At 39.7% G+C, this 12,248-nt stretch overlaps 1 protein-coding gene across 1 annotated transcript in view; it reads left to right on the top strand.

The window, feature by feature from the left end:
- Positions 1 to 12,248, top strand: part of LOC101864085 (orexin receptor type 2) — a 96,224-nt gene that overhangs the window by 22,614 nt on the left and 61,362 nt on the right. Inside the window, exon 2 of the mRNA XM_005106157.3 lies at positions 10,052 to 10,281. Coding sequence (XP_005106214.1) covers positions 10,052 to 10,281 — 230 coding nt within the window. The remainder of the gene's footprint in view (positions 1 to 10,051; positions 10,282 to 12,248) is intronic.

Here is a 12,248-nt window from a genome sequence, read left to right on the forward strand (position 1 = left end):
AGAGAGAGAGAGAGAGAGAGAGAGAGAGAGAGAGAAAGCCGTGTTTGTGTATGAAGAGTGCACGGAGAAAACTAGCGATGTCCAATTGTTGAGAAAATGAGCCTTTCGCGGCATTTTTTTAGTCTTGACCAAGCACTATGTTTTCACCATATGGAAATATCGAAAAACCATCACAGTCCGTCTTAATCCTCTCGAGATAAAAGGGTAGGCAAGGGGAAAACCAGCAATGTCCGCCGAATACAAGGGGAAAACAAGAGATATCAGCGCGGAGTAAAGACTTATTTCCCCCTGTCTGCCCTGACAAGCAATCAGCAGTCGTATTGAGGTCACGAGATGCTGCTTTGTTTACGCGTATTTCAAAGCTGAATAGCAACCGACTCCAGAGGTGACCGCAAGCTCAAAAACACAAAAAAACCCACATTCAAACTAGAAAGAAAACGGGAAATTATTATAGTACAAAGAATATCTACGCAGTGGATCGGTTTGCCCTGGAAAGAACTAAAAGTTTTAAGGTGATTACTGGCCATCAATGATTTATTTATAGAGGCACCAGCCATCCATGTCCATGTGCTGTTTTAGCCTAGGTGACAACAGATGATGACAAAAGTACCTCTTTATTATTAATAGCTTATTTCAAATTATAGTCTCAGTAGCAAAGGCCAGCAATACAGTATACTTGCATCTCTCATATCAGTGGAAAACATCAAGAACAGACGTCCTCGCCAGACTGAATATGACGCGAAACTCCACCATTATGACGACTTCTACTGCACCAGATTGGAAAGTATTGGAGCTACTGTTACAGTTGCCATCTGCTTTCCTGCACTTTTGCCACCCAGTATTTGGCATGACCAAAGCCGTCAGTGTCTCACTAGTTTTACATAACTTAGAAGTCTTCATGCTTTTACATTACTTTGTTTAAAAAAAAACCTTTGAATGACCAAGGAACCGTAGATAAACATCTTACAGCATTTCAACGCCTCTTTCTATTAACATTGGGATGATGAATATGGCATTCGTTGTTCTATTGAACTGCGTTTCTAAAACAACCGGTCTTATCTTGTTTATTATTTTAGCTTCCTTGTGTGACTTCTTCTCTTCTTCTCTGCATTCCCCTGCTAGATATCAGGGGTGGTCAACTGATGGTTCTTCAACCTGCAATGTAGCTGATTTTTACGCCTGCGACCGTTTTCCAACTTATTAGGGCCCTTTGCCTTCAGGCGGACACATTCCGATTTCAGAGGTACTCTATATGGTTTTGTAGCATACTGACTAGAGTATTTTCAGTTTCGGTTGGAATAAATTATGAATTTCGCCCTGATGACGGCCGAAGCCTACTATTATCGATTTTAGGACCACGAAGAGATCTGTAATATTCGCAACTTGCACCCGGGACCTCCGAGACTTTTCACCCTTATCCCAGAAGGCTAGGTGTTCGATCTTACTTACTCTAGGATCAGGGATGTGACTGAGAGACAGCGGTAATGAGAAGCCAGGAGTGGCAGTAGAAGAAAACAAGGGTAGCAGAGGAAAGAGTCAGGAGTAAGTGAGAGAGGAGCCAAGTCAGGCTTCGAACCGGGGACTTATTGAATGAGAGGCGAACACCGTACATGTAGGCCTCGAGAGCCACCATTAAGTACCTCATAAGAATAACTTTTGCAGCATTCGTGGTCTGGTGTTTCAGAATTTTTGAGTAACGTGATGAATGTAGAAGTAATGTCTCTTGGAATGTTTCCAGTTAATTGAAGGTATTGAGCAGGTTGGTCAGTTTCTGCTCTCTTCTTTCCCCAAGTACTCCATTTGTTTCAAGTGCAATTAGATGAGGTCACACTGCTCTGCTTTGCCTTTAAACATCATTCAATGGCTTTTTCTACTTCTACATCTTATAGAATTTGTGGTTGGATGTTCCTACGGGGACTCTCGTGGTCTAGAGGTTAAGGTGTTGGCCTCTCATTCAAAGGTCCCGGGTTCGAATCCGGGTAGAGACCGAACAATTTTCTTCTCTAAAATCGTCTCCTTTCACTTCCTTTCCTGCTCTCTGGCAATGTTCTGTCGTCTGCTTTCGTCTCCTCTTTCTCTCCCCACCCCCTCACTTCCTTTGCCCTCTCCTCTGGGCTCCTGACGCTTTCAGCAGCCTTTCTACAGCTACTCCATGGCTCTTTCTTACTGATATCTTTCATTTCAGCCACACCCCTGATCTTCTGGTAGGAAAGATCTACATCTAACCTTCTTGGACAAGGGTGATAAATCTCGGACGGCCTGTGCGCAAGTTGCACACGTTAAAGATTCATTTGTGGTCTAGAATCAATAAGAGTAGGCTTCGGCTGGCACCCGGGCAAAATTCAAAATTTCCTACCAACTGAAAAAGTTTAATGTGTCCCGCGCGCTCATATGACCTTATGCAGTTGCGAGCGAACCCTTACAAAAACAAGAACAAAAAATAATTTCCAACAATTTGTTCTTAGTTTTAATAGAGGTCATATGAGCGCCAGAAGATTAGAGGCGTTACAAGAGAGTAACAAACACAAACAAGAAGAAGGGGAGATAATGATGATAGATGTTTAATAGGAAAGAAGAAGCAAACCACACCATTGCACCCACCAACCACCCACAAAAAATTTGCTCAATAAACTGATAATTGAATTAACGAAAAGTACGGTATTATTTTTATCTGTTCTTTTTATGTTACAAGTCTTCCTACTTTATGAAGTGTATTTTTTGTTTTGAAATAACATGAAACAATTAGTACAAAGGCTTCAAACCATCACACATCAAAATAGGACGGATATTATACTTTAGAATATGGAATTGCAAGGGGAAAACCAGCGATGTCCATTGTGAACACATTTACTTCATGACATAACCACAAGCACACTTCAGCACTTTAAAGCCTTAGTAGGACATGTCATAATCAGTAAGTTGACATACTTTCTTTATTTTTAGGGGGAAACACCAATCGTGAGCACAGAGATGACCAGAAGTTTTCAAAGTTAAATTTTCACTTGTATTTTCTCAAAACTTGTAAAAACGAGACTTCGCTTGTTTTCCCCCTGCACCCTTCGTATGTGTACGTGGATATGCGGGTGTGTGTTTTTGTGAGTGGGCCTGTACGTTTTATGTGTAATTCAAAATATTTACTGCTGTCGTAATTCATGCCGAGAGTCGGAGTGACAAGACCCCCAGCTCTGTGACAAAATTAAAAACCAACACTAAGTTCTAACCATACCTTACTTCCAACCTATTCAAAACTCAATAGCTGTTCATTTCTTAAAAACAAAAGTAATAAATACATAGAAGATATCCGGGTGTATTAATTGTGTGCTGTCGTCAAAGTGTATGAACTGAAATATTGACCCATTGTGAAGTAAATTATTATTAGCTTAGTCAGTTACTCATTTTATGACATAAGACGTACTCATCTCGCCCAGGAATCCGAATAGACACCTCGTTACCTTAGAATTACAAATGTCTACCTGACATTCTTGGCCGTTCGAGTTACAAAAAAGTAAGAGGTTAGAAACCAAAATGTTCTATCTGCTCTATCAACATTGTAAGTGCATTTGGAGTCGGTATCACTATATCCAAAGAATTGCATTAAAAAAAGCTTGACATCTTGTGAAACAAAACAAAATTTTGACGTCAAGTTTCTCAAAGCTTGGTGCTCAGCAGGTAGAATTGTGTAATTCTGAGGTAGAGACTAGTAATACGCAACTGCAAAGAGAAATGGGGTTAATATAGCCACATGTTTCTGTAATACTTTAAGGATGCACGGTGAACCCATTAACGTGTCGTGTCGTCTTGTAATCGGTCAATCATGCTATACTACTACGGTTTCCGTTGGGAGGATTTGCAACTCGTTTGTTTTCTTGGCAATTGAATTACATAGAGGTTGCACAGGAAGATACTGAGTTACCTTCGTGTGTGGCTGGATTAAGGGATTGCAAGTTCCAACTCCACCCAGAATAACTCCAGCATGCATATATTATGTAGTCGCAAAAGTACAGGGAACATTGTGATCGCTTATAAATTATCTAACTTCTGCAAAGTCCATGAAATACATGTACTTCGATCTGAATGCAGACACAAATCGGTACTTCGTTGTTTTCAAGCACTATTCAAACCTAAGAAATGTAAACAAACTCCTGGTCTCCTGGCAGTGAGAAATCCTCGGGCATCTAAGCTATTCCCCCGAATTACATCATGCAAGTCATACCCCCCCCCCCTAAAAAAATAATTAATATAAAAATCAGAGAAAGGCTAAGAGGGAAGCGATTTTACAACCCGAAAGAATTTGTTCTCAAAATGATTAATATTGCGCTAAGGACTCGTGCCGAAGTGGACATGATCACCTCACTTCACCGCTGACTACGTTGGATATGAAAAAGAGCATTGGGAGCAATTATTGTTACGTTGAATAGAAAAGATAATATTTATGTAGGTATGTATAAGATTTTATGTTGGTTATATATAAGATGCTGATTTGATAAAACAGGGAAACTATTGGGGTAGACTTCGTATATCTTATCTTTGGTTTCCACGGGCTTCCGAATAATACTATATTCAATATTACAGTAAGTCTAGATCTAATTATTCCAAGGTGATTTTGAATATTCCTTGATACTAGCCGCCTTCTGTTCTATTATTTTCAGATTTTGTGCCTGGGGCAAGGATTTGCGTGCTTTAATTTTATACTCTTAAATCTCTAAAGTGAAAATCCCCACAAAGTCTTTGGAAAAAAATGGGAAAAGGTTAATTTCTGTCGTAGTAAACGCCTCCACATTTTCCTTGTTATTATCAGGTCAGGTCAGGACTGAAAATGATCATTCATCATAAAAAATTACATTTCACTGAAACTAAATTTGAGATAAAAGAAGGGGCAAACGGAAAAATGAAATAAGTAAAGAACAAGCAAAGACCACCAGTCAAAAGAAAGCAAAAAAAGGATGTGTCGTGGTACGATTATCGTGACTTCATATGCTTTTCATTTTGAACTCTGCCTGTGGATTTCTGCTGTATAAGACCAAAGTTCAACATCCTCGTGAACATGAACATAGTCGGCTTTTGGAAGATAGTAAATAAAGAAATAGCAAATGTAACAAAAGGAGATAAACAAAAATATCGAAATTACGTATGGTCCTAAGTTACTTGTGTTTTTCTTGCATTTAAAGAAATAATTTATTAGTCTAGCTGTAAATGAATGGCAATGGCTGATGCACTTGCAGAGGAGAATGTCTCTTTAGCCAAATAAAAGAAATTAAGATGAAGATGACTAGCAGCTTCTACTATAACCAATAATCAATTCTGGCAGGAGTTTGACACATTTAAATCTTTTTAAAAGCCTTAATTAAACATTAAACTTTGCCTCAAATGGCAAGATAAAATACTAGACACGGAAGTTTTCTTACTTTACTTTTACTTTTACTTTTTCATCCTCTGTTGCCATTAAGCGTCGAGGGGTGAAACAATTGTCTATGGTAGGCCAACTCTGCAGCTCTTTCAGTTGTGATGTTATGTTTTCTTTTGGTCTCCTTGACACCCTCGATCTACCTTCCTCTCCCTTTATAGCCTGAGTGCTTGGTATTGTAGGCTCTCGACGGTGGCTGATCAGGTGACTTGCGTAACAGGTGGCCAAACCATTTTATCCTCTGTCTTTCTATGTAATGCAGGCAGGACTCAGTGCCGATAGCTGCTCTTACTTCTTCATTTCTCTGCCTGTCTCGTTTTGTGGTGTTACGGTTTTTGCCCTTTCAAGAGGGAAAATGTCGAGAGTGTTTTGTTTGCCCTGACAAGGATTCAACTTCACTGGGCTGGCCATGTTGTAAGAATACTTAATTTCGGAATCCTAAAGGCAGTAATCCATTCTGCACTGTCCCTAGTGATGCGTAAGGTTGGCGATCTAGAAAAAAAGGCGATACAAAGGCACCCTGAACATGTCTCTGAAGATCTTCAAAATAAATACTTCGACATGGGAGAGCCTTGCTCATGACAGACATAGCTGATGAACGGCAGTTAGTGTGCAGCAAATCATATGACGCTTCACGAATAAAAAATGCTGAAATCAAGATACCTTTTTGATAAATAAATAAAACTGTGTTCACCACTTTATATTCGTTAAGGAACATACATGAGAATCCAACCATAGAGCAGTGACCGGGCAAACGAATCTCCTACAATAACATTATTGCAGAACAGGGGTAGATCAGAAAGGATTGTGTGTACCGTGATAAATTAAACCTTTTTTTCTTGGAGAGCCAATTTATTAAAATAAAAAGTAATAAAGAATTAATCATTATTATACAGTTCCGCTGTCGGTGGTGCAATATTGCTTTGCGAAAAAAAAGAAAGAAAGAAAGAGAAATAAAAGATAGACGTAGTAATAAATGATATTTTTCAAGTTCCCGCGGCATATTATGTGGAGGGAAAATGAATGGCATCGGGGTGAAATCATGCGCTCGTTGAAATAATGAAATGGAAGAACTCATCACTTTCCAGCAAGTTGTGCAACTTTTGTCATTTTTTAGTTGTTCTTTTTATTGTTTTGGCTAAACACCGTGTGTGTCCATTTAAAAATAACACACTTGTGAGTGCATCTTAGAGAAAAAGATTGATCAAAGACACAGAAAAAATCAACATTAATTTAGAGTTTCTAAGGACACTCAATCTGTGGCAGTTGGAAGTCAAGAATATTTGGAGGTCATATACTTCAAACGTCAGGCAACCCCCCACCTCATTCAATCGCAAATATCTCGATGTTCATTCGAGATATAATATAGGGATTTTAAAAAAATCAAAAGTTAGGCAAATAAACAGGCCTTAAGATTATTATCAACAACTCCAAATGCCTAACAATCAACGAGCGCCTCATTCCACCGCGTCGTGACGCGTATTACTATATCAGCGGTCAGAAGGATACAGACGGCATCAGTGATTAATCAAGGCCCTCCCGCCTCTGGCAGTTCGCTATTTGATGTAAAGAGGGCTACGTCTGCTGCTCATGTCCAGAACTGCTCGCCAGCTGCCTGGCGGGGGAGAAAAGATGTCCACTTCTGTCTGTGCTGCCCTCTAGCTGACTTTGTGTTATTATTATCTTCAGCTGTCTGTGCAGTGTCCACTGAAGAGTGATGCTGATCCTCTATTCTATGAGTTATAGCGGGCTAGAGGGGATATATTGGAGAGTGGATTGGGTTAAGGGAGGGGGGGGGGTTTAGGTGGGGGGGATGGAGGAATGTTGGGGAGGGAGGGGGCAACACACACACACACACAGTCAAACACACGCACCCACCCACACACACACACACACACACACACACACACACACACACACACACACACACACACACACGCACACGCTCTCTCTCTCTTTCTCTCTCTCTCTCTCTCTCTCTCTCTCTCAAACAAACACACACACACAAATTATATTATTATATTAGACGGGTAAAAAACATTTGGATAATCTTGGTTTGATCAAGTAAGAATATCAAGGCGAAATGTGTGTTGGGAAGGGTTGTCATTGACCTTTAAGCACAACTATTGAAGGAGAGTGACAATAGAAAGAGAGAGTGAGTGTATGTGTATGTGCGTGTGTGTGTGTGTGTGTGTGTGTGTGTGTGTGTATGTGTGTGTGTGTGTGTGTGCGTGAGTGTGTAAGAGAGAGAGGGAGAGAGAGACAAAGAGAAAGACAAAGCGAGAGAGAGAGAGACAAAGAGAAAGACAAAGCGAGAGAGAGAGAGAGAGAAAGATAGACAGACAGACAAACAGACAGACAAACAGACAGACAAACAGACAGACAGACAGACAGACAGACAGACAGACAGACAGACAGAAGGGTGGGGGTGAGAGGTAGGTAGAAAGAAAAGGGGGTGGGTGAAGGAGCAAGAGAAGAGGAAGACGGGAGGAATAAGAAAATGTGACGGTAAGGGTCGGTGACATAATGCTACCTTTGATATTAAAGGTGACTGATTTGATTTTGCCAGCAAAAGCGATGATATAACTAAAGATTTATCACACGTGAATCCTGACAAAGGTGTCTCTTATAACCGAATGATGTCTATAAGCTCCTTACGTAAACTAGTATTATATAAACACATTTTATTCGTTTAAACAGGCTGGAAGGAATATATTACAATATCAAACATGGTCAGCAAATTTCGTTTTGACTTTTAATGTTCTGTAACGAGAGGTTATGTCATAAACCAAGGTTCTTTACTGCGATTTGCAATTAGTTTTTTGTCGTGATTAAGGTTGATTTCAGACAAACTTAAAAGATCACATTGTTGTTGGCAAATTTTGTTAACATAAATAAATCCAGAGAGTAACTCTTTTATAGGAAAAGGAAAAAGCTTCTTTCTTTTAGACACCGTGTTTGGGTTTTTTTTGGTTTTTTTTACTTCTTTGAAATTAAAATTAAGCAAGAGATTTCTTAAGCTAATGTAATCGATGTCATAGATTAAAAAACTGTAATTAAGATATTTCACCACATTAAAATAATTAATAGGGGCATAGTAGGCGTATGTTTTACTTATAAAAAAGTAGGATTTTTACTTCTACTGCGAGTTTTACGGCACCTGCAATAAAAAATATTATTATGTGCTGAAGATTTGAGGTGTCATGCAGTGACTCACTAAGAAAAGTAGAAGGAGGAGACGACCTAAGGAACGACAGAAAAGAATGAGAAACCATACCACAACTTTGGCCAACCATCTGCAAACAGCAACTGCATGTGCGTGTGTGAGTAGGTATGTGTGTGTGTGTGTGTGTGTGTGTTTGTGTGTGTGTGCATGTGCGTGTGTGAGTAGGTATGTGTGTGTGTGTGTGTGTGTGTGTATGTGTGTGTGTGTGTGTGTGTGTGTGTGTGTGTGTGTGTATGTGTGTGTGTGTGTGTGTGTGTGTGTATGTGTGTGTGTTTTGTTTATGCAAATATAACAGACAAAATCCCTTGCTTTTTAGGTTTTGTTTTTGCTTGTTTTTGTTCTTGTTATGTTTCTCTGTCTATGAAACACCCCGTGAAGTGCTCGGTTGAGATGACGTGCGCTTCACATTAACAGGAAATTGTACGGATGTAAATAGGTTTCCACAACAATTTGCTGCCGCTCTTTTGTCTCCGAGACGTTTCCCACGTTTTGTACCACAGAAAAGCCTTTCTTGTTGCTATAAAACGAATAGGCAAGCCGATAAGCTTCCAAGCAAAACAATGTAACGGAACAAGTGAGCTGTGCAGAAAGTATGTAATTTGTATCAGTTTCCTTTGTTCACGCCTCTCCATAACCCCGATGTTCTCCTCGCTTTCATCTTCCATTGTTCGTTGCTGGTGTAAGAGTCACGAAATCTGCTATAGCGGTGACTTCCTGTCTAAATCCTTAATTATTTTTTTCCATCTTTCTTCTCTTCATTCTTTACCTTTCTATACATCACCAGTATTCAAAATATCATTCTTTAAGTTCACCTGCTAAACGCATTGTTTTTCGGCTGCTACCATTGACACAGCCATCTCTTTTTGTTCGTCTTGTTTTTGTTCTTGTTCGTGTTTTTGTTGTTGTTGTTGTTCATGTTTTTATTCTAGTTCTCGTTCTTGTTCTTGTAAGTGACAACTATTGTTGCTATTGTCGTATTCCTCTCCACGTTTTCCTATGTCTTTCTCCTCTGACTTACCTGCCTTTTTACTTCTTCCGTGTTCCTTTCATGGTATTGTAGTATAATACTACTAATAAAATCATCATCATCATCATCATCATCATCATCATCATCATCACCATCATCATCATCATCATCATCATCATCATCATCATCATCATCATCATCATCATCGTCATCATCATCATCATCATCGTCATCATCATCATTTTATAGCACCAACTGTCAAGACAGCTGTAGGCGTTTTTTAAAATAAATATATATTATTATTATACAAATTCAAAAACAAGCAATACAGTGCATAATAATATGATGTGGAAAAAGTTCTCATAACCACTCTAGTGGTGCTAAATATTTTTGGTATCTATTGTATTTTGTTTACGTTTCTTTCAAAATCTCGGTCTCTATTTTACCTCCACAGTCGACATCGGTGTCCGTATCAGTGCTAACGCTGAGTGCCATTGCAGTAGAGCGCTGGTGGGCCATCTGCTACCCCCTCAAGTTCAAATCCACCATGTCCAGAGCCAGAAAAATCATCTTTCTCATTTGGGTAGTTTCTTTCCTGTCGGCGCTACCGGAAGTCATTGTTGCCACGACCCACCCTTATCCTTTCCCTGGACATTTCACATCCATATATTTGACCAGATGCAGGTGAGCTCAGAATGTCTAATTAGATTGGTGGGTGTTTGGTGGGTGCTCTGGTGTGGGGGTTTTTTCTTTCCTACCAAACAGCTATCGTCCTTATCTATCCTCTTTCTTTTGTGTGTATGTTACCCGCGGTTATCTTTTCAAATCTTCGGCACTAATTTGACTTAAGTGCGATGAAGTGTTGCAAAACGATCACTTTAAAAGAAGCAACTACTAATAATAGAGAGATAGAGAAAGAGAGAGGGAGAAAGAGACAGAGAGATGGAGAAAGAGAGAGATAGACAGATAGAGAGAGAGAGAGAGAGAGAGAGAGAGAGAGAGAGAGAGAGAGAGAGAGAGAGAGAGAGAGAGAGAGAGAGATTGAGAGTGTGACAGAGAGAGATAGAGAGACAGAAAAACAGAGATGACTAGAAAGAGAGAGAGAGAGAGGAAAACGATGGGGTGGGGGTATAAAGAAACAGAACTGAATTAATATTTCGTGGCAAATGAGCTTTACTCAATTTCTTAATAAAAAGATAATTTTATTACGGTTTTTTCCTTTGTGTATTTGTTTGCTGTTGAGGTTTCTTTTTGGTCGTCTTCATTTGTGTTCTTATTTGTTTCATTATGGATTGGATTGTTTTGCTGATTTTCTCTTTTATTAGGGAGAGAGGGTTGAACTTGAATTGGTATGCTGGACGGGGAAGGTTTTGGGGAACAGTCTGAAATGAGATGGAAGTGGTCGAGCCAGGTGTGGAGGGAAGCGTTGCAAGGGCGCTATTTCCTCTCCCTTTTCTTATTCTGCACGCACTACATACACATCCAGTTAAAGCTGACCCACCTTTTGAAGTACGGTGTAAGGGCAAACTTCCCCCGTAACGTGTAAACTTGAGACAAAATATTTTGTGTCTCACTCCTCCCTAAAACGACATATTTCCATCGGTTCTGCTTCTCCTGTCTCGCTTTTTAAATGTATTTTTATTTCTTTAAGAGAGAAACATAATGTTGCGCTAGACCTCTTGAAGAACGAGAATAAGGCGGTCCATTAGTTGGTAAGAGCGGGGTTCGTCCATGTTAACACGATTCTATGGAACTTCCAAAATATTCGAGGAAAATGGCAAAGATTTCTGGAGGGGAATCTCCCTTATTTTCCTAAAGGGTGAGAGAAGTAATCTATTACAATTTCTGCCAAAATGTTCTCATTTCAAGAATCTGTCTGGGCTACAAGTGTTTACAGAGTTAGTGCGTTGGCATGTTTAAGAATTCCTTCTTGAGCGTCTTAAGACTCTTCCCGAAAGAGCTTTCTATAATTTTCGTTTTAAGATCGTTTTGTTTTGTTTTTTGCTTTTTTACTTTTTTTGGTTTGTTTTTGTTGTTGACTGTTTTGTTTTACTTCCGTAGTCTCAAATCCGCTGTCCTCAATAACAATATGAGGTAGGAAAAGATAACATGAAATAAGTTAACAGTTAACTGATTTCAGCACAAAATGACAATTTGCAGAGGCACGCGTAAACGCATACCCCCAAACACCACAAACACCAATACACGTACTCTCTTGTCTCTCATCCCCCCTCTCTTTCGCCCTCTCTCGCTCTCTCTCTATATCTATCTATCTCTCTCTCTCTCTGCCCTCTTCTCTCTATCTCTATCTCTGTCTCTCTATTCCATTCTCTATCTCTTTCTCACATGCATACAGGCATACAAACAGGCAAACATTGGAAAACAAACGCACACACACACAAACACACACACACACACACACACACACACACACACACACACACACATAAACACACCTATACAAACTAACCTGACACAACGGTACTCAGTTGAGGGTGAACGTTAAAGTAGTATTATTATAATACCAACGTGTATGTGAATACGTTCTCTTTTAGTCTCTTCGTATCTCACCCCCTCCTCTCTCTCTCTTTCTTTCTCTCCCCTACACCTCCCCTTCCTCTCGATCTCTCTCTCTCTCTCTTTCTCTCTCT

Source organism: Aplysia californica, unplaced genomic scaffold, assembly GCF_000002075.1.
Source record: "Aplysia californica isolate F4 #8 unplaced genomic scaffold, AplCal3.0 scaffold00517, whole genome shotgun sequence".
Lineage (NCBI taxonomy): Eukaryota > Metazoa > Mollusca > Gastropoda > Aplysiida > Aplysiidae > Aplysia > Aplysia californica.